This window comes from Protomyctophum bolini (genome assembly GCF_963924005.1).
Source record: "Protomyctophum bolini genome assembly, chromosome: 4".
In the NCBI taxonomy this organism is placed as follows: Eukaryota; Metazoa; Chordata; class Actinopteri; order Myctophiformes; family Myctophidae; genus Protomyctophum; species Protomyctophum bolini.
The window spans coordinates 11126730-11150477 of record NC_137865.1 but is presented as its reverse complement, the minus strand read 5'-3'; the positions used below and the strand labels follow the sequence as shown (position 1 = coordinate 11150477).

At 43.0% G+C, this 23748-nt stretch overlaps 2 protein-coding genes across 2 annotated transcripts in view; both read right to left on the bottom strand.

The window, feature by feature from the left end:
• cpne2 (copine II) overlaps nt 1-23748 on the bottom strand; it is a 46498-nt gene that overhangs the window by 14250 nt on the left and 8500 nt on the right. The window contains exons 4-14 of the mRNA XM_080761854.1: nt 23035-23109; nt 22391-22462; nt 21688-21771; nt 21227-21316; nt 20593-20691; nt 17097-17183; nt 8633-8692; nt 4842-4975; nt 3986-4040; nt 2678-2729; nt 1780-1913 (exon numbers count right to left, since the gene is read on the bottom strand). Of these exons, the coding sequence (XP_080617980.1) occupies nt 1780-1913; nt 2678-2729; nt 3986-4040; nt 4842-4975; nt 8633-8692; nt 17097-17183; nt 20593-20691; nt 21227-21316; nt 21688-21771; nt 22391-22462; nt 23035-23109 (942 nt within the window). The remainder of the gene's footprint in view (nt 1-1779; nt 1914-2677; nt 2730-3985; nt 4041-4841; nt 4976-8632; nt 8693-17096; nt 17184-20592; nt 20692-21226; nt 21317-21687; nt 21772-22390; nt 22463-23034; nt 23110-23748) is intronic.
• On the bottom strand, nt 10753-12990 carry LOC308313826 (polyadenylate-binding protein 1-like; the record flags this gene model as incomplete). Its single annotated transcript, XM_080761155.1, has 1 exon — nt 10753-12990. One exon carries the CDS (start codon nt 12988-12990, stop codon nt 10753-10755), a length of 2238 nt encoding a protein of 745 aa, XP_080617281.1.

The window sequence follows — 23748 nt, the reverse complement described above, 5'->3', positions numbered from 1 at the left end:
GATCGGGAGTCGAACCCGTGGCACACTGCCAGACTGGATTACCAGCCAAGGTGCCTGGACCGCTGAGCCACAGCCCAGGCCTTTTCTCTTTATTCTATCATTTATCCAGGGTCCGCAGAGAGGTGTGCCGCGGTCCGGTCGTGGACCGCGGTCCGCCTGTTGAGGACCACTGCCATAGAGTATTAAAAGGATAGAGACTGAACCGGAGCCATTCTTGTTTTTGGAAAATGTATAGAGAAGGCATGGCAGTTACGTTGGAAAACGACGTATCCATGAGTAACTGTCTATTTGTGTATATGTATTATTATATATGTACAATTTTGTGAGTGTCTTGTAAGCCTGTGCGGGCTGGGCATCTTATTATGTAGGACACTTTAATAAAAACTCTATCTATCTATCTATCATTCCAGTGGAAGTTGCTCAGTGGCGTTTTGAAGCACCCGGAAGAACCGTCTACTTCTTTTATTTGGGCACCAAAATTTGGTGCCTAATATGCGGAAGTGCAAACTGGCACTCGGCTCAATGTTAAACTCCAGCTGCACAGGAGTCATAACTCCACAGGTCCGCCTGCAGTCCCTCCTCTTACCACTAGGGCCCAGTGCTTCAACGTTGGAGAGCCTCACCCTCACTGGGGGCTTGGTTGTTACCCAGCCAGTCAGGTACAGTAACTGACTAAATAGTCTCTCAAGACAGACTGTTGGGGAGGCGCTATTTTCCCGAATATTTGACGATGGGATTCTCAGATTGCTGACTAAGTGACATGGACTCATATTGGTCTCCCCTGGGACCGGCAATAATGATGTGTCAACTTTGAATAATTAAAATAATGAGTTGAATGTGACGAGAAATGTATTGGCATATAAATTCAATGTGTTTAGCTAATGTGTTTTGAGAGACTGAGACTGTAAGCCTCAACAACACAAAGCTTATTAATTTATTCTGGCTCTTTGACTGAGTATAGAGCCACTAACTCGTTGTATTAAACACTTCAAACAGATTACAGTGAAATAAAGGGTTAGCCACCCCACACACTTTTTATTTTGCTCTAGCAGGCTATGGGAATTATGTGTTCATATCTCCTGCTCTTCAGGTCAAAATAAGTTTTGCAAGCCAGCATTCATGAGAACACTAAGAGTGTTCAATCACTGTTACTATTAAACCCTATAGTGAACTGGACCTGAGTTGGCTCTGTGTAGGCTACATGGACCACTTTGTCCCGTCAAAACCGAATCTCTTTGCCGAAAGAATAGCAGAACTACAACCTTGTAGACTTGACCTTGTAGATTGGCTATTTTTTGGCTGATGCTCCCCCAACAATAAGGATGCTGGCACTAAAATGATGACTATGATGTTCGTCAACTACTTTCTCTATAATAAATCTCAATAATAACTAAGCTAGAATGACTAAAACTAAATATATTGACAACTTCATCAACAATTTAAAAAAACTAGACTAAAGTGTTAGGGAAGGACTATTGTTGAAGAGATCCAGTACAACTACAAGACAAATCATTTTATGTTTTGTTGCGCTAACATGTTGTGCTCTGAAAATAGCAGCTCTACAAGCTTTGTGAGCTTGTAGATCCGATAATTTCAGCATGCAACCAAGTGTGAAATCGGGCATTGCGACGCCATCAAGGCCCACCAAAACAGTCTAGTGAAACTAAATCTTCCGTCCAACTGAACACTGCAGAGGACAGTCTTCTCTGTGTCTCTGCAGAGACACAGAGTGACTGGGCGTGTAGCAGATACAGTATATAGGCCAACGTTGTCACTTACCGCTGCCCTTTCCTGCTGCAGGGCCTGGGAGGCAAAGCGCGCCACGTGGTTGATGATGGGAGCAAAGTTAGTGGGACCGTAGAAACGGATGTGAGGGAGGCAGGTGGAGTACGCCTGTGCTATACCTTCCACACCTACAGGAGACACGCACACACACACGCACGCACGCACACACACACACACACACACACACACACACACACACACACACACACACACACACACACACACACACACACACACACACACACACACACACACACACACACACACACACATACTTTTATTAATAACACACAACTATTTTGAGAAAATTAGGTACATATTTCACCGCGAATAAAGGCAGAATGTAGCCTGTTTCAATGAGGCATGTTAGGGTCTGTCTCTCCACAAACTATGTCAGCCCTGGCCACTCCCACTTTCCATTCCACACTGCAGTCCCATTCACTCACCTGTCTCCAACTCCCTCGTCATCCCACCTGTGAACACTTCTACAATCAGCCTGCCCCCTATATAACTGGACTCATTGCAAAACACCTTTGTCAGTTCATAGTTTGCTGTTGCCGATGCATGTCTTTCCTCTGTTGACTATTTGTCATTCCGGTGTTTCCTGATTCCTGTGTTCCACTGAAGTGAGTTATATTCCTGATTCCTGTGTTCTGCTCCAGTGTATTTTTGCCTTGATTTTCTGGAGTTCTACTTCAGTGTGAGACTTTGCCATTTTTCTTCATGAAATACTTTAAAATCTGCCCTTGTTTGCTCACTTTGCTGTGACTCTGCTTATGGGTTCAACTCACTTTGCATCATAACACTTTATCCTCTTTTTGCTGCAACATTCCCCAGAATGTCTTTCTAAAAGAAAACACATATCATCATGACGTCTGCAAAGATAGCTCACCTAAACAAAAAGGGTTGGTGGGGTCGAAGTTGATGGCAAATTCATGGGACACCTGAAAACAGAAATATACACAACACTGTTCACTCCATCCTCACCCATCCATCTGCATATAGTATGCTTTAGTTTAAATCAGTGGTTTTCAACCCTTTTCATATCAAGGTCCATTATTTATTTGGCATTTGAGCCACTGACCACCATTTGATTTAGCCACTCAGACCCAAAACTTAGGTTTTGTTGTCGTTGGATGAGATTTTGTCTACAATTCCATGCTGTATTGATGTTAACGCCATAGAACAGAAAACCTTGAACAAAATAACAATTCTTCTATTATTCTCTAATTGTGTAGACTTCTTGTAAATTAAGTAATGCAGATGATTAACAATAATGTAACTCTTGTAACGGAACCCACTTTCTATGCTTGGCGCTCAGCATCAATGGTTGGATTGGTGGTACAGTAAGTGACAGCACCATACTGTATTTGTACATCAGCGGTACAGAAACAGGAGAAAGGCTCCTTACTTACAATGTCAACCAATCTGTGTCCTACCCAACAACGGGGTCAATGTATTTTCTATAATTAGTATAATATAATAGTACCACAGGATATTCTCATCCATTCTGGTCCCTGAAACTATTTTAGCTACTGTATGGTATATCCGTCCGCCTCTCTCTGTCTCTTTCATTGCTCTTGTCTCACACTGGCTTCCTCTCTCAGCACCGATAGGCTCTTATAATTACACCAGTGGAAGGAATCATCTGTCCGTTTTCTGCCGCTCTCTCTCTAACTCTATTTTTCTCTTTTTTTATTTTTCCCACATCCCTTCTCTCTTTCTGTCTTTCTCTCTCCTTTGTCCTTTTCATCAGCTCAGTGCCATGGCAACACAGATGGGTTGACAGTTGCATAATCACGTGAATAATATGCATGTATAATATCGATATGTACAGTACATACGCTATCTGTGTGCACATGTTTGTGTGTGTGTGTTTGTGCGTGTGAATGTACATGTCCAATACATGCTTGCTTGTGGGTATAAGCCGAGTGTGTGTGTGTGTTGCATTGCATTCTTTACCACTAAACATTGTTGTGTTCTATTCTGTCTCTTGCTTTCTTCTATTTCTATTTGTTCTCTCATTGGCAAAAATGTACTGTTGCGTGGAAACCTCATATGTCACTTGTCACAACGCTGAGGAAGGCCACACAGGCCGAAACGCGTACGTTGTCATTCTCAGAGGATATAAAATAATGTAAAAGGACATACAATGAGTGCTGGCACACACACACACACACACACACACACACACACACACCTTCCAGTCTGGCGGGAGTTGGGCTCCAAACCCCAGAGCAGGAAACATTTTGTCGCTGTGGAGGAAACCATGGCAACAGAGTGGAAGGTTAGTTTGACCATTTGTCAGTAACAGTAAACAAAAACAATGGTGTTACAGTTTGTTTTGCAGTGAGATAAACTGTACTGTGTATTCATTTCACACACATTAGGGAGCAACAGCTGGTAAAGTAATGAGAGCTAAACGTTTTAGACCGAGACCCAAAAGAGACGCGTGGCGTTGTCAAATGTAAAATCAGCCATTACGACGGCACCGCCACAATACATTTTTGCAGACAAATTCAACTGTAGATTTACTCTACTAAAATGTTATATTTAGTCGTAACATTTCAGATGTGACTTAATATAATATGACTTAAACTAAATTAAATGTTATTCAAAAGACTAAAAATCTAAATTTGCTTTGTCATCAAATCAAGATACAAATGGTTCCACTAACAAAATAAACAACAAAGATGGACACCAATTGAATGTATATAGATGATGCTGAATGTATATAGCCATCATTTGGCACATGGCCAAGATGATGGCCAACTTGTTTGATTGATTGATTTATTGATTTATTAACAGTTTGCATAATTACAGTACATTTCAAGTACAACTCAATACAAAAACTGTTAACTGTGAGTGGACACCATAAAGCATTAAACTTGTTTACAATAGGGCCCACCATTTTCAATTCATCAAAACATTTATAGTCAAAACAGGAAATCATCAGAGGAGGTAAAAAGGGAAAAGAAACATATACAGTGAGGGGGGAAAAGGGGTTTCAACAAGGATTCAGGCCAAAATGGCAGCTTGTAGTATAGTGTACTCACGTGTCATAGTCCTGTATGATTTGTCCCACAGCCAAGATGGCTGCCAGGTACTCATTGCTGCCCAGTGGATTGATGTAGTGGAGAGAGAAGGACTCGCGAGGGTTTCCGTTGGATGCAGTGAAGTCTATGCCGACCTAGAGAGGGACAGAACGAGATTGTAGTTGTAAAATGATTCCAAACATATGCTGCAATCTGGGAAGAAAAAAACCGCTTGGTGGACAGTCTGGACACAGGACCTCACTCCTTACTTTACTGCTGCGGTCAAACCAGTGTTAATTCTGACAGTATGTTTTTATTTAGTTTAGTCTTTTGAATGAAATTTCATTTAGCTTTAGTCATATTTTAGTCATCTGAAAGGTTTTAGTTTTAGTCTAGTCTTAGTGGAGTAAAAAAACAACAAAATATTTTGGCATCGTAATGGTTGATTTTACACTTTGTTGCATGCTGAAAATAGGCGATCTACAACCTCCCAGTATGTCGCACTGCATAGTTTTAGTGGAAAACATTAACACTGGCTCAAACCTTAATGAGCGTTTCTTTCCTTCTGAGCCTGCCAGAAACCCCATTAACTTGCTCTCCTCAAAACTCCATAATAGAAGCAGCTAGGCTAAAAAGCAGTATCTAACACACACATATATGCAGAATAATTACTGTAGCATTCTTTTTCTTTCAGAAACATCCCATCACGAGCAGCAGGATGGTGTCTCATTGTGTTTCAATGTGTAGTAGAATAGTCCCATCGCCTCCAGGGAACTCTTTCCCCATGCAAAGATTAGGATTAGAGCCAATGCTAAGTCTGATTGAACACCGTAGAACTCTCTCTCTCTGTGTGTGTGTGTGTGTGTGTGTGTGTGTGTGTGTGTGTGTGTGTGTGTGTGTGTGCATGCGCGTGCCTGCGTGCGTGTGCACATGTGTGCATGCATGTGTAAATGGGTCAGTGCATGTAAGCAGGAGTTATTTGTGCATATTTGGGTATTGTGTTGTAAGCAGGAGAGTTTCTGCACATGAAAGATTGTGTGAGTGAACATCTTGGCATGTGCCTTTTGGTTGGCGATAGTATGAAAGTGGAAGAGAAGCAGAGGTGGAAAAGGTACTCAAGTACTACATTTTTACTCAAGTAAAAGTATCAATACTGCAATATAAAAATACTCTGTTTAAAGTAAAAGTCTGGAATTCAATATTTATTTGAGTAAAAGTATTGGTATCTCATTATGCAGAATGTCCCATTTCACACGTTTTCAAATGTATAAATAAGGCTATAAGGCTATTTTCAAATGGCCGAAATGTATGGACTTTATAATCTAAATCTACAAAGTAACAATTGATAAGTAAAGTTTTCAAATACATAATATAGTGGAGTACTCAAGTAAAGTACAAATACCTCAAATTGTACAGTACTTAAATAAATCTATACTTAGATACTTTCCACCACTGCTGTGCGTGTGTCTATAAACCAGAGTTGGGGGGGGGGGGGGATCTGCATCTATATGAAGAGATGGCACAGCGTGTTCATAATTTATTTGCATGTTTAAGCAATGAGGAAAGATTTGCAGGTCTGTCACAAAAGGGAAGCCGTAAGATGATCTGAACCTGAAGGGAAATCAGCAGGGATTCAAGAGTGCACCATTCTGGCTTAAACTGCTGGCTTAATCTCAATACCACCACTACTCAGAAGAACCACGTTCCAGCAAAGGCAACAGCTCTCGCTCTCCTTAACGCATATAACCTGACTCCGACCGGTTTGCGGCGGTAATGAGTTCACAAGTTCCCTCCTCGGAGGAACTCACTGCTGTCGCCATCTGGCGGAGTCAGGTTACCTCAGACACTCACGTCTGTGTTTTTCTTTAAGCTCTGTGTTTTTCGGGAAAGAAAATCTCAATTCACAGGTTATATAGTATCAATGGTGCATTTATACAGCACCTTTATCCAAAGCGTTTTACATTCACACACCGATGGTGGAGGCAGCCATGCAAACACCAAGCAACCTCTTTGCTCAAGGACACTAAACCAGGAGGAGTCAGGGGCTGAACTAGGAAGCTTCAGAATCCCAAGTGGCCACACTAGCTTCTGAGCCACACTGTATCCTTGCACTTTCTAAATCTGATCTGCACAGCGTAACCACATCCTGGTTTGTTTGTTTTGTTTTTACTTTTGGCAAATCAGTTGATTCACCTGGGGACGGAATTGTGGTTGTGGCTGCATCAGGAGAGAAATGTTGCACTCTGTGTAAAGTCTACGGCCCGACATAACGCAATAATATTGCTCTATTAGTGTTATTTTTGTCTGCAACCTTGTCAGAACATTCACTTTTGGGTCCTGGCCCGCTAGTGCGGAAGCATTACCATAAAGTAGAGCAACACGGAAGAACAGGCTTCATGCTTCCGTCTGTATTTGACATTCAGCTGCGTTTAGAGGATGTTTTTGCCTGCTTATAATTTCTGCATGGCTGTCTGAACTAGACATATCACAGAACTTGTTTTTCTATACCAAAGAACACTTCATATTTAGGTTGCACTTCTATGCAGAAAGTTGACATTTTTGGTTTCAGATTGACGGATATATGGGAGCCAACTTTTCGATTTCTACTCGTTTATGTGCTGGTCGTTTTTCATAGTATTGTATATATTATTGTCTGTCATGAATGTATTGATAAAGGACCCCAATGGAAACAAGCCATAGTGCTTTCTTGGGTTTAAAACCTCTTAGCAGACCTTGCATTGAACTGTACTTTCATGTGCATTTCCTAATATACTGCTAATAAAGTATTCAATCAATCAAAAGTCCACCATTGCATATGCCAGTGGTTCGGTGAAAGGAATGGAAGGTGAAAGGCGTTCTTTTCCTTCTCATGTGACTCTCTCTCTCCGTCACTCTCCTTTAGCATCTCCACATGTCTGCTTCTGTCACTGTGGCACACACACACACACACACACACACACACACACACACGCATACCATCCTCGACAGCACAACGTGTAACTATGGCAACGCTAATCTTCTAATCTATGTGCTCTAAAGTGTGTCATTTCTGACCCTGAGAGAGGGGAAAATGGACGGACACAAAGAGCTGTGTGTGTGTGTGTGTGTGTGCATACAGTATGTGCAAGTGTTTGCAGTCAACAATCAAGTCATGCCTGGCCCATTCATATGGACACTCACTAGGGACACAAATGGAGTTTCTCCAGAGACCAAAATAGCATAATGTTGATTTCCTCAGTTGCTTCCTCAAACATCCATCTCTCTTTCTATGTTTCTCCCTCCCTGCCTTTCTATCTCTCTCTCTCTCTCTCTCTCTCTAACATACTTTATTTTCTCTCCCTGTTTGTCTGTTTGTCTTTTTTTGTCTTTAGTACAAATATCTATTGCCTTGTTTCAAAATATTCATTCATTCCCTTTTCTTCAATTACCCCCCTCCCAAACCCCATGTGTACTGTATGTCTTCGTTATTCTCCGTATGTACATGTCGTACCACCCCCCCCCCCCCTCCCCCAGAAATAGAAATGTGGATGATGATGAACACACGGATGGAACCTTATTTTTAGCCCTTGTTTTTAAGCATGTGAAAACATGTACCGGTATGTTATAATTGGCGGTGGTAATGAGGTGTGTGTGTGTGTGTGTGTGTGTGTGTGTGTGTGTGTGTGTGTGTGTGTGTGTGTGTGTGTGTGTGGGGGGGGGGGGGGTAGGTACACAGGTGCGCACGAACGCTCACGCATGAGTGATGATAAAAAGTGAGGTACTCAATACAGCATACAGTATAGCGGTGGTGAAAGACAAATCACAATTCTTACAGTGAACATGAGTTGGCATCCTCCCAGGATGTAGTCCAGGAAAGTGTAGTTCCTCGTTATCTAGAGACACAACAATCATAGCATTACAGAGGAGACAATATTTGCATCATAATATTCATATTCATATTCATAATCGTAATCATAATCATAATCATAATCACAATCACAAACACCCTGGAACTTGCTCGGACCAACGGTTTCCTAGATTCCTAGATTGATTGGCCAACCACACCCATCTTCAACGGATTTGTGAAGCTTTGCGTCACGTTTTGCTGCTTAGCTGATTTAAGTTCTTGGTTGGCCACCCCAGCCCGTCAGCTTAAAGTCGGGGTGCAATTAGTCCCCACAGGACGTCTTGATAGTTAATATTCCGCAGACATAAACAATCTACCTAAAATGACTAGTTATCAAGCAGAAATGTATTTTGTTTTAATAAGCAAGTAAAATTCTTTATGAAATCGATACAATTAAAACACTTATAGTGCTGAAGACGTGTCCACACGTCTTCTCAAATAAGACCGCAGGATACTAAAGATGTGTGGATACGTCTTTAGGTCTTTTTGAGGACCGCTAGCCCCTCCTACAGTATATTTTGGTCCTGAACTCTTGTCACATTTGCCATTGACAATGAAAGGAGATTTACGTCATATGTAGGTGAGCAAATCGGCTATTTTGTCCTAACACATTAAATGCCATTGACAATGAACGGAGAATTTACATCATATTGTATGTAGACGAGCAAATCGACTTTTTAAAACACAGTGCAACTGTTATATTTCAGCTCCTGAGCTGAATTAAAGAAGAGGAAGATTCTTTTTTTTAAAACATTGTATCATGGTTAAAAGATAACATATGTTGACAAATGAATTCATGAAGAATGGATGATGTACGACGACAAGAGTGCCCCTCACTTCACACGGGTGTGTTTTTTTAATCTATATAAGATCATTTTTTTGCCAGCGGCCAGCAACGCCTTGCTCAGCCTGTCCCGTCCCGGAGCTGCACGCAGCCATGCACTTCCTGGTTTTTGGGGTGACAATCTCTCTTATTTATTCCGAATCTACACTGCGCAGAATCCGCAGATTGATCATAACGCTGATGTTCTGTCCTAATTTCTGACTTCATCATGCATCTCGTTTAGAATATTAACGCTTCTAGAGAGAGAGAGATCTGTTTTACGACAGCGATGTAGTAAAGGAAGATTCATTTATGAGTTTGTATTCATGAGTTTTCATTCATTTATTTCTGGGGTGCACTTGGGATATAACACGCTATTTCCAAGTGCACCCCAGAAATAAAAACATCACACTGTTGGGTCGTTGGGTCAATAACGGGTCTAAAGTAATAGTTGTAATAGACATTTGTTAGCAGAAGTACTTGCACGCTCTGCTTGCACACAAGTAGGCCATGTTTGATGAATTGAAAATGGTGGGCCCTGTTGTAAACAAGTGTAATGCTTTTTTGGTGTCGTCCACTCACAGTTAACAGTTTTTGTATTGAGTTGTACTTGAAATGTACTGTAATTATGCAAACTGTTAAATCAATCAATCAATGTATTACTACTTGTGTGCAAGACGCAAGTTGGCACCTCGACAGAGTGCATTTCTAGTTTATAAATATATTTTATTGGCTGAACGTGAAATGTGACGTATGATGATTAGAGCACCCCTCACTTCACACGAGTGTGATTGTTTTATTTCATTGTTTTATTTATATTTTTTTAACTTTAAACTTTTTTGCTGTATTTTCATTTTTAAAGCTGGTCCCAAGGGTTCCCTGTATTCCTTTGGGTTTAGAAGCTTTGGATGGACACTTGTAGCATTGGTCACATCCTCCTTAGTCTGGAGGTAAAGGAGGCAGTGGCTGTACAGACACTCTGCCACTCTCGGGACTCGTTTTGTGATACCAAAGATTTGGGGAATTCCTGGCATTTTGGGCAAAGCCAGGAACCCATCTAGTATGCTAGCTGGGTTCCTAGATTTGCCCAGGTTAATGTGCTTATTCTGACCTATTACTAGAGTTACGTGGATTACAGACGTACATACAGAGACGTGCATTTCTAAATAATTGTCCGTCATTTATAATGTTAGTTGTGCTTTGCGGACCCCTACAGTATGTTTTTAATGTGGCATGGCAGCGTTGACAGCAGCAGTAGCAGGCTGTGGGTCAGTGGTCTTAGTGACAGCAGTAGCAGGCTGTGGAGCAGTGGTCTTAGTGGAAGCAGTAGCAGGCTGTGGAGCAGTGGTCTTAGTGACAGCAGTAGCAGGCTGTGGAGCAGTGGTCTTAGTGACAGCAGTAGCAGGCTGTGGGGCAGTGGTCTTAGTGGCAGCAGTAGCAGGCTGTGGAGCAGTGGTCTTAGTGACAGCAGTAGTAGGCTGTGGGGCAGTGGTCTGAGTGGCAGCATTGACAGCAGTAGCAGTCTGTGGGGCAGTGGTCTTAGTGACAGCAGTAGCAGGCTGTGGGTCAGTGGTCTTAGTGGCAGCAGTAGCAGGCTGTGGAGCAGTGGTCTTAGTGGCAGCAGTAGCAGGCTGTGGGGCAGTGGTCTGAGTGGCAGCAGTAGCAGACTGTGGGGCAGTGGTCTTAGTGACAGCAGTAGCAGGCTGTGGGTCAGTGGTCTTAGTGGCAGCAGTAGCAGGCTGTGGAGCAGTGGTCTTAGTGACAGCAGTAGCAGGCTGTGGGTCAGTGGTCTTAGTGGCAGCAGTAGCAGGCTGTGGAGCAGTGGTCTTAGTGACAGCAGTAGCAGGCTGTGGGTCAGTGGTCTGAGTGGCAGCAGTAGTAGGCTGTGGGGCAGTGGTCTGAGTGGCAGCATTGACAGCAGTAGCAGGCTGTGGGGCAGTGGTCTTAGTGACAGCAGTAGCAGGCTGTGGGGCAGTGGTCTTAGTGACAGCAGTAGCAGGCTGTGGGGCAGTGGTCTGAGTGGCACCATTGAGGGCAGTAGCAGTCCGTGGGCCCCTGGTCTGGGCGGTACGCTGAACGGATAACACGCGAGGCACTAGAGACGCCGGTATCATGGTACCCGACATGTTCTGGAAGTAAGGCTGCACCCCTTTGGTGGCCGGCCTTGGAGTGAGGCAGAGCTGGGGCATCTGGCCAGTGACTGGATATAAGGCTGTGGGACATTTCTGGGCCTGGGGCATAGTAGCAGCTACGAGGAGGACCGGCTGGTAGGGATTGATGGCCGGGTTGGGCCCTGCACACACGTTGTTGCAACGCTGAATGTACTGGTTGGCTATGTAAACCTGACGCTCCTCCTTCCGCTGAGCCAGGGCCACGTACACGGGCTTGGTGGCCACGACGCGCCCCTTCATGTTCGCCAGTGCTTTGGTGGCCTCCTCCGGAGACGAGAAGCAGACAAAGCCAAAGCCTCTGCTGTGCCCGCCGTCCATCATGACCTTGGCACTGGTGATGGTGCCAAAGGGCGCGAATTCCTTGCGCAGGCATTCCTCGTCGATGCTGTCGTCTAGGTTTTTCACATACAGATTGGTGCCCTGGTAGCGAGTCACGCGGTCCTCCTTCATTTGGTCAAAATTGTGCTTGAGCTCGGTATGTCGCTCCGCCTTCTTCTTGGCACGTCCCACAAAGATCAGCTTGCCGTTCAGCTCTTTCCCGTTCATGTCGTCCACTGCCTTCTGGCCGTCTTCGTGCCTCTCGAAGCTCACAAAGCCAAAGCCTCGTGACTTGCCACTGTCGTCCCTCATGATGCGAACACTCGTCGTAGAGCCATATTTACTGAAGACCTCCCGCAGTTTCTCTTCATCGATGTCCTCGCCAAAGTTCTTAATGTAGACATTTGTGAACTCCTTGGCTCGGACACGTAGTTCAGCGTCGCGCTCTTTGCGAGATTTGAATCGGCACACAAATATTTTTCGGTCATTGAGCAGCATACAATTCATCTTCTCAGTGGCCCGTTCAGCTGCCTCCGGAGTCTGAAAATGCACAAAGGCATAGCCTTTAGAGCCATTCTCGTCACAAACCACCTTGCTGGACAAGATATCGCCGAAAGCAGAGAAGGTGTCAAACAGGGCCTTGTTGTCGATGGACAAGTCTAGGTTTCTGATGAAGATGTTGCCAATGCCACTCTTTCTCAACGAGGAGTCGCGCTGGGACCACATGATGCGCATGGGCCGTCCCCTGATCAAAGTGTAGTTCATGGTGTCCATTGCGTGCTCGGCGTCAACAGTTTTCTGGAAGTTCACGTAAGCATATCCGAGCGATCGCCGCGTGATCATCTCTCTACACACCCGAATGGAGACGATGTGTCCGGCGGGCCTGAACGTCTCATAGAGCATGGCCTCGGTCACGTCCGGGTACAGGTCTCCGACGTACAGGGAGGCTGTGGGAGTGTGAGAGTGATTCATTTTGACTCCTTCTTCCGGCAACTTGGACGACTTCTCGGCTGCTAGGTCAATAATAAAAAAGAGGGGTGATGATAGCTCAGTACGTGTTTCAATACTGAGCTGAAATGAATGGTGATGAAGTGCGTGGTCCAGCTTTTAAGCTCAATTGCCTCGACACTCTGATGTCATCATGATGTCAGCTCCATATTTGGTGATGACTGACATGGAACTCCACATTTAATTTGTATAGTTTCAGGTCAGCCTTGCCCAACTATGATAATCCATGATGTCAGACTGATCTCTAAATACTCTGATCAGCAATACCAGGTAACCATAGCAACCTGATATCAATAAACACGGATGCTGTGAGTCGCTTTCTCTGTTCTCATTCACTGCCAAATACATAAATGATGCACCTAAAAAAAAGGCTTTGCATTTCATATGAAAATCTCTACAATATTTAAAAGGCCCAAGCGTGGGTGTCCTAGTCAAGCAGTAAAACTACATTAAAAATAAAAGCTTGCATGAAATGACCAAACCTGCCTACCGGTGTCACAGGTATAGGGGGTAAAAACGTGTACGTCACCAAGAGGGGGGCGGTGTCTGAAAAGCTATAGCGGCGCCATTCTTGTGGGCTTTAAAGTCTAGCCCACATCACTCAGAATAGAGTGAAGGTGGTGTAAATATTGAGCTCGATACCTTACAAGGACAAGGAAAAGTGGCACTTATTTACTGAGCCATTATGAGGTCAGTTTAAACAAAGAACGTATACAAGGGAGAGATCTCTGTATCTGTCTATCTCTCTCCATGTCCCTTTTGAGCCCATATATGGAGATATCGGTATCTGTCTTTCCATGTCCCATTTATGTCCATATATGGAGATCTCTGTATCTGTCTGTCTGCCTGTGTCCCTTTTGAGCCCATATAAGGAGATATTGGTATCTGTCTTTCCATAGAGAAAGTGGGTGACAATATTTTCACAAGAAAAGGCAAAATTACCTACTTAGGTTCCATCCTGGAGGCAAATCTTTCCTGTGATAAAATGGCTACCAATGTAATCAAAAAGTTCAATCAAAGAACAAGATTCCTTCACTCCTCACTGGTCAGCAAAAATACCTTGAAGACCCTAAAGGTGCCCTCATACAAGGTTTATATGCCTATGCATGCACCACGACCACAGCATCTCAAAACCCTACAACAAGGCTCCAGACATCCCATTTTTTTTCTTTTCAGGCACTACTGATGTAGGGCTAATTATTATGTTACAGCACAATTTCCAATTACACTACGCTGCTTTTTAATGGGGACTTTACTGCCAGTGTCATTAGGCTAATTCCTGCCGGCAGCCATGAGATACAGTTATTATTATCATATTATGGGACAGCCAGGAGATACAGTTATTAGTATGGGACAGCCAGGAGATACAGTTATTAGTATGGGACAGCCAGGAGATACAGTTATTAGTATGGGACAGCCAGGAGATACAGTTATTAGTATGGGACAGCCAGGAGATACAGTTATTAGTATGGGACAGCCAGGAGATACAGTTATTATTATCATATTATGGGACAGCCAGGAGATACAATTATTAGTATGGGAAAATGCCGCCGTCGGGACTTAAGAGTGAAGATCGACAAGAGTTCGACAGACTTTGAAACTAGAGGGCAACTCCAGTTACTGCACATAGGGTAGGCTATATACTTAGAGTATATATTAATAGAGACTGCACCGGGTTCTCCTCCCATCCACTTGCATTAAGTTGCTCAAAAGCGCATGAGGTGATTTCAATCCTCCTTCCGGGTAGGAACAGAGTGCATTCTGGGATGGATTGGGCCAAACTCATGAACGTGCTGGCCGTTGACTATCATTGCACGTGTTTCATCATGAACGTACGCAATGATAGTCAACGGACCAGCGCGTTCATGAGTTTGAGCCAGCGCTGCTATACCAAATTCGGCCGCTATGTCCATTTCGCCTCAGGGTTTCCACCGGGTGCCGTCTCTATTAATAAATATACTCTAAGGCTATATAGAATGGAATGGACATTGCAGCGAGAGGGAAGCATGCAGCGGCAGTCAATACACGACGACGATTGTGCAACAAAATGGGAACGGTGCTAGAGAGACCAACCAGTCGGGGGGAAATATAATAAATAAATAGACCAGTCATTCCCCAATAGAGAGGGGGACATTGAGACCCTAATGACCCCCTCTCCGGCGCCTATGGTATGGGAATGTGTGTCTGTATGAGTACAGTACTTCTACTGTGTACTACTGTGTATGCAGGTACAGTATGTGAGTGTGCATGGGTGCATGCGTGTGTGCGTTCGTGCGCACATGCTTGTGTGTGGATCCTTAGCATTAGGCCATATGTGCGTCAACAAAATGAAAGGGAAGAAAGAGAATCAATTATGAAAGCTCAACGTGATATAGCGCTTAATTGTGGTTCCAGCAGGCATCTAAAAGCCCATTGTTCCTTCTTAATGTGTCTTCGGTTGGGCTCAAAGAAGCCTCACTAATGACTTATTCAGAGCGGGTCACACACACACACACACACACACACACACACACACACACACACACACACACACACACACACACACACTCTAAGCTCATGTGAGGTGAACAGAATTTTTCCATTTGACTTTTTTAACATTCATTCCACTGAAAATGTACTTTTTCTTTTTACATCAGTTGTGTTTGACATTTTTTATTTCCACCCCCGAAGTAATGCTAATCCCCCCCATTTGTCTCAGTAGCACCTGGCTGTCACTGCCGAGTGCCACCGACGTGTTGCATTGGTCATTGCACACGTACAGTAAGTACCACGCTGTCTGGTCCCCCCAAAGATTTTTCAGGAGCACACATACATGCACATGCATCGATTAAAAACAACCTTCAGTCCACACCTCAACAAAGTTTACAACATGATGCCGAATGCCAAGGGTCACACCTGCGCGAATGAACATAGTCCGAGCCTGTATGCATATACACGTACGAGTCGTACGTGTGTGTGTGTGTGTGTGTGACATCACACCAGGCACGTGGAGTCTCTCTTTCTCTCTCTCTCTCTCTCTCTAGGCCTACCTATAATATACTGTATGTCCCGTCGTGTCCTGTTTAGACACTGTGACGGCCCCCTGGGCCTTTAGTCTACTATTATGTGTGTGTATGTGTGGCTGTGCCTTTAACCATTCCATTGCAGTGTTGGAGGGCGGAGCCAGAGATGATTAGTGGAAGAGGAGACACCTGGCCAGTGTCCTCCCCAAACACTATATAAGAGACCTGCTCTCACAGCACTACAGATCTGCATCTCTCCACAGGCTGCAGGGGCGGCCGCAGGAGAGCACTCTTGTTCTTTTGTTTCTTAGTTTGGTTATACGTTTTGGGCAGCATGTTTCCCTGCCAGTTTCAGTTGGAAACTTCAATTCTTTAATTACTATTTCTATTATCAAGTATGAAATAAAATACTTATTTTTGGATTGTCCTCGGCCGGTGCCGTTTCCCCTTTTTCATTATGGCCCCATGAGAGCCAGCCATAACAAATAAATGCAACAGGAGCGGGTGGGAGTGGGATTAATAAATCCCTCCCGTCGCGCGCAGGGCTCTACTGCCAACCCCCACCATTTAGTCTGGGGGAAGTTTCTCAAACTCTTCTGGTTCGGGGCCCACATGAAAAACCTTATCTCATCTGACCACTTTTCAAAAATGGTCAGACGGGTCGGCTGCGAGTGAGTTTTCAATGCATGCTTAGTTCAATCAACTGTGTGCTGATGATGCAGTATGGAGTATGCTTTAAGTTCCTATTGGTGCCACTATGAGAACACGTTTCAAGGAGAAAATACCATGTCATTCTCATATGACATCATATTATCATATTATGATTATAATAATATTTTCCTGACAATCGTTTGTGGGGGCCATTGGGTTAACCCAGGATTGCAATGCCCCGGCCGGCTCACATGCATCATGGCGGCCCAGTTTGCAAAACATGTATACGTCAGCACTGTTTCATATTCGCACTCTTTAGATTTAAATCACATAACATGACTTTAATTATTAGCTAGCCAGCTTTAATCTACTTGAGCTTGGATGGGTTTTAGTTGTTCATTCATTCATCCATCATACCTTGCATGACTTAAGAATGATAACCCCCGAGTTTTTATAATTCTTCTTTTTCTTCTGTTTCTTTGGGTTGATACACTCAAACTCCACCTGTAGGGACAGAAGGAAAAAAGCCTAAATGTACAATGCAGTGTCAATTTTGATTTAGTTTTAGTCATAGTCTTTTGAATTCAATTCCATTTAGTTTTAGTCACATTTTAGTCATCTGAAATGTTTTAGTTTCAGTCCAGTTTTAGTCATCTAATAATACAGTTGATTTTGTTGACAAAAAATTACTTTGGCGGGCCTTGATGGGCATCATAATGACTGACTTTACACTTGTTTGCATGCTGAAAATAGCTGATTTACAAGTTCACAAGGCGTTGCAGCGTGACATGTTGTGAGCTTGTAGATGTGCAACACTCGAGCGCAACCAAACATAAAATGACTTGTCTTTTAGTTCTATTGGATCTCTTCTCCACTAGTCCCTCCCTGACATTTTATTTGTTGACAAAACTGTCAGTATAGTCTTAGTTTTAGTCATCATAACTTAGTTTTTATTTCGTTTTCGTCAGTGAGAAGATGAATGGAATGCACAGGCCCAGATTATGTTGATTATGTAGATTTACTAGATTATTTATGTAAAATAACACGTCAACAGCTCCAAATGAGTTTGCGGTGGTAACTAATTCAGACAAGGAGCCCGGGGCAATAGCATGCTCATTAAAACAGTCCAGCTCGTTAGTAATGTCACATCTGGTGACAATCTTCGACTGTCAATGCGTAGGGATATTTTCCTAAGCTCTCAGTTGGTCGATGGAAATATTAGAGAGATGTTATCCTGCTTTAAATAATGGAAGTGATGGCGTGAGAAAGAAAGGAAATCAAAGAGGTCGCACATCTCTTAGCCACGATGCAATTAACCTTTTTTATATTTTACCAACAATTCGACACAACAGGTTTTCTTTTTCAGGGTATATACCCTGAAGACCTGTTGTGTTGAAACATTGGTAGAAAAAAAACATGTTATTGCATCATGTAAATACTCCAACACAATAGAACAGGAGCGCACACCACACCAGTAATGGTGCTGACCACAGGAGATATATAACTGTTTCAAAGAAAAGTGGTTGCACAACTCATAGCCACTACGCAATAACATTTTTTGTCCAACGTGTCGAAATGTAAATATCTCTCTCTCTCTCTCTCTCTTACACACACACACACACACACACACACACACACACACACACACACACACACACACACACACACACACACACACAGAGAGAGAGAGAGAGAGACAAGCATACACACACAGAGACAAGCATACACAATGAACAAACACATGCATAACTTTAATCAGTAGGTGTCTTGTGCGACAGGCATCCTCTAAATATCTTGTTGTGTTGGCTATGGCTCAGTTTAGTTATAAAGGCTTTTTAACATCTCAAAAACCTCTCTCTTCTCATCCAACTCTCTCTCCATCCCCCACCTTGCCAGTCTGTGTCTTTTTTCGTCCTTACTCAGTTTTTCTCCGCCCAAACATCATTACTACACATGAACAGACTCTGTGGGAGAACAAGGTATGTGGCTCAGCTGCTCTGCAGCACACACACACACACACACACACGCACGCACGCAGGGCATACACACATGCAGGCATCTTTCTGCAGTGATACTCTACATTTACTAATGGCTATACATGTTCTGTTGCCCACCCTGGGTCTACAACAGGCAGTAAAGCATATCTCTATGTTTGGTCTATCTCTACATTATTTATGGTAAGTAAAACAAAAAAGAAAGACAAGAAATAAAACATTTTCAGAAATTAAGAATAAATGTCAAACATTTTTCAACTGCATTTCATGAATAAAAATGGGAGTCACTATGACTAAGACATAACCCTGTCACACGGCAATGGGCATATACTGATGCCATCAGGGATCTCCATATATGGGCATAAAAGTGACAAGTAATGACACCTAGAGAGACCTCCATATATGGGCATATCTGTCACGTCACAAAAAACCTTTAAGAAGTAGGCCTACTGGGAATAGCAGATCTACAAGCTAGTAGATCGGCTAGTGTGATGTTTTGAGAGGGGATCTGGGACGCTGCCGATGGGGAATGGATTTTAAGACATGGGGTCAACTGTTAGCCTTATTTAGCCTACAGTAATTTATCATCTGTATTTCCAGAGCCTCCAGGTCCTTTCCTGGGTTAACTACATTCGCTGTTGGTATTCAGTGGGAGCCTTGAGTATATTGGCTGGGTAGGTTTTGGTATTTTGTTCTATTTTAGTCATTTTGCTATATTTTGTATAATGTAATGAATTTGTACTGAGGGCCGGGGTAACCAGATGTATATAACTAACTTAGTTGTCCTACAACAGACCACATAATACATCTGCCTTTCTGACAGAAATACTGGATAGCGATGTATGTTGGATATTACTGACACTAACCGTAACCTAACCGTAACCTCACAGGGAAGCCATATGTGGACGGTGTCCACATATGTTGGACACCGTCGTAGTCTAAAACTTGACTTTGTTGTTTGCGGCTGGCACAAAAACAGTGGCATAAGCAGGACGTCTATTGACTAACGAGCCATGTTGCCGAGCTGAAGTAGAATATGACAACACCCAACTCCTGTAAAAAAAGAAAGAAAGCCCCACCCAGTAGGGGAGTGGAAGCCATCTCCTCCCCACATTTCCGGCAGAAGCCATTTCACCCTTCTGCATCACATGCCCATCAGTCCTACTTTTAGGATCATGATTTCCCAGCTATATATACCCCTCTTCCCTTCTGTTTCTTAACTAATATATATTTTTCTACATGTTGAATAACCTTGACACTTTTGTTACATCAGCCTCTGGTTCTGTTCATTCTGAACCTGTACCAACTTGGGGAACACTGTCCAGCATAATACAGTATATGATTAATGCTATGTGTTTGTAGGATCCCTCACTCCTATTTCTGTGGGTGGCGTAGTCCTTTCATAATATAGCCCTGCTACACTTGCTTCTGATCAGACTGAAGGAAATACACTTTACATTTATTTACAGTAATACATTAATTTTCGATAATATCACAATTCCCCAAAAAGGGAAATTGCAAGCTCACAAGTCACATGAACACATTATGATGCGAAGCGTTGTAGATGAACACATTTTTCTATCTGTTGTAACAAGAAATAGAGTATACTGTATTGTTTGTTTAGATAGATCAATAGATCGATATATAGATAATAGGCTGACTGTCAAGAAATGGGCAACACAATAACTAAAATCAATAAACACAACAATAGATACAAATAAAGATAAAGATAGATCAAATTGCCTGGGTTGGCGGTTAAAAGAACCTTTGTTAGATACCGTTATTATTCCCATGGGGGAAATTCAGCATAATAGGTGGTTAAGAAAATGTTCCCCCCTGCATAAAAGCAATAATATTGTAATACAATGATTACAGACAGACAGACGAGGAATTCATTCATTAATAATCAGTGTTTTTACCTCCAGAGAGTTCTGTGCTTCACTCATCTTAGTGACAGTGGTCTGGAATTCACCGATGAAGTCGTGGCCTCCATCGTTGTCATAGTCATAACAAATGACCTGTCAACATGTAAAAGAGTAACTGAATATCATCATGTCACAAGTCGCAGTATCATCAATCATACACGCATGAAATCACTGTATGTACATTTTGATTGAATGTATGATAACATTGTGTAGATGGTGGTAAAGAATGGTCATGTAGAAATGATACCAAGAAATACAATATAATCATATTCAGGCACACACGCATGCACGCACGTGCACACACAGCACTGAATGCCAGTCAGGGCTGAACTGAAAGTGTATTGCATGGATGGATCATCAACCCTATATACTTCATTGATCAGAGTCCCCCAGGGCTCTGTACTGGGAACCAAATCTAAAACACGTCCCACTGTGACGTGTTGTGAGCTTGTAGACCTGCTGTTTTCGCTGAATATTCACCCCAGACTATAGGGACGCTGAGATGCATACGGTACATCTATTGACGCCGGCTCTTGTTAAACGTACCGTATCATGCACATCTCCATGTAATGTACAAAGTATGCCTGCATGTGAAAATGACAAACACAGCAACCATCCGAGCACTGACCTTGATGTTTCTGTCCACGTCTCCATTGCAGAGTGAGATGAGGGGCACGGTGAAAGGCTTCCACACTGGATCCAAGGTGTTCTTTATGACCTAAAAACAACATACAAAGTGTAGATACTAGGGGTGTAACGATACATTTTAACAGCGATACGATACCAATCATGGATGATATTGGTCCATTATGGCGATACGATTCAATGATTTGAAGTCGATACAGTAACTATTTAAAATACATTGACCTTATTTTAATTAATTAAACCCCTCTTTTTCTTTTTTCTCTACTAGATCATTCTGTTATGGATATGCTGTCTGCGAGTTAGCTTCATCCATTGTATCAACGGGATGACACAATGTGCCACATTGGAGTTATCAAATCATGTTATGCCTATTCTTGAGCCTGATATATCCATCAATAAAGCTACTGGAAAGTATCAGCTGACTTAAGCCCAACCTGAACTCACCTCTGTCCTGTGCACCAGCATCCATTTGCCATCATCTCCTTGTTTATGGAACTCCAGATACGGGTCTGACTTACCAAAGAAGTCCTGTAGAAAAACAACATTTCAGAGACAATGTTTTTTGCTACATTAAAATATATTATGAAGAGGTGATGAAGAAATCAAGTCAAACAAAACTGAGAAGGATGTTATGCCTTGTACAGTCTTTCCAAACAAAAGTGATTTTGTATTATTCAGGTTTTCATTCAAAACTATCTATGCAGCGCATTAGAAGCTGGCCTAGGGCTTTGAGTGGGAGTACAGTACATACGTACGGTATACAGTGTACTGTACTCACGTGGTGTGTGTATTTGTGTGTTTGTGTGTGTTTGTGTGTGTGTGTGTGTGTGTGTGTGTGTGTGTGTGTGTGTGTGTGTGTGTGTGTGTGTGTGTGTGAGCGCACAGGCGGTGTGTTGACACGTTTTAAAACATCATACATACGGTATACAGTGCACTGTACTCACATGGTGTGTGTGTGTGTGTGTGTGTGGGGGGGGGGGTGTTTGTGTGTGTGTGTGTGTGTGTGTGTGTGTGTGTGTGTGTGTGTGTGCGTGTGTGCGCACAGGCGGTGTGTTGACACGTTTTAAAACATCATGCGTGTTCTCGTGCACTGTGAGTGTGTGTGTATTCCCATGCTCGGGTGTGTGCGTGGGTGTATACCAGCTACCTTTTTATCCAGCTTCCTCCCACACAGGGTCAGACTGATGATTCTGTTATCAGACAGCTCCTGGGCTGTTATCTAAGACAACAGTTACAATTGCATCATTAGCTGCAGATGAAAATACAGAACAATGTCCGCCTCCTCCTCATCTTCATCATTATCATCATCATCATCATGGACAATAACAATGGCTACAACGTTGTTAAAAATGATTCACATTTATGTCACAGTCGTGAGTCTCAAATCATCAACATCATCATCGCCGTCGTCATCATCATTGTTATTATCAACAAGATCACAATTATAGTCAAGGATATACTTAGGAGCCAGCAACAGTAACCACACTGACGGAGTGTGATGATCTTTATCAACAGCAGCATCACTGCGGTTAAAAATACTGTGCAAGTGTGTGTCGGTGTGTGAAAGAAAAAGTGAGCAAGAGAGATGGAACATGCACGCGGCACACACTACGCGCACACACATATAAATACATACCGAACTGTCGGTGCATTTATGGACATAAATACTGATAAGAGTGCTCTTGAGAGCACTCCAGCAGTAAAATTGTGCTGTAGTGTCCTTCAGCAAGATTGTGAGGGATCAATGCTAACGGCATACAGGTGCAGAACATTGACTCTTATTTGTCTTACCAATATGGTTCCCTTCCCAGCTGGCTTTCCATTGGCTAAAAGCAGTGGCCTGTGAAGTTTCTTATTGGATACAATCTGGTGACAGAGCAGACAAAATGACAAGTGAAGTGAACATAATGGAATTTTAAAGTCAGGACAACATTACAGTTTTTGTCACATTTTTGTGGGAATGTATTCTCTTTTGCTTTTTTAGGCCTTTATTGATAGGATAGCAGGTTGACAGGAAATGGGGAGGTGGGGAGTTACACGCAGCAAAGACCGTCAGGATATTGCTTTACTGCGATGAAAACAAATCATCCTGCGTAGCGTTGGAAAGTGCGGCTCATTTGGCAGGTGTGAAGGCTCATTCGAATCCTGCTGCGCATTAAACAACCGCATTCTACTTCGCCAAAAAACGGGGGTTTCGCTTCGCTTCCAATCGCAATTGACTTAGATTCACTGCAGGTGTCAAATGAAGGAAATGAAGCAAACAATGTGGCGGATGAATGAGGAGTAAACACAGTTGGAGACGGAGAAGGCATATTTTACGCAGCACAAAGATATCCAGACGTGACACAAAGATAGACGTGGTCAAATAAAGAGACCGAAGCCCACATCGAAATTATGGTCAGACTCCGACGAGCACATGAATCAATTGCTTAAGGAAACACATATTCTGTCTGTCTGTCTGTCTGTCTGTCTGTCTGTCTGTCTGTCTGTCTGTCTGTCTGTCTG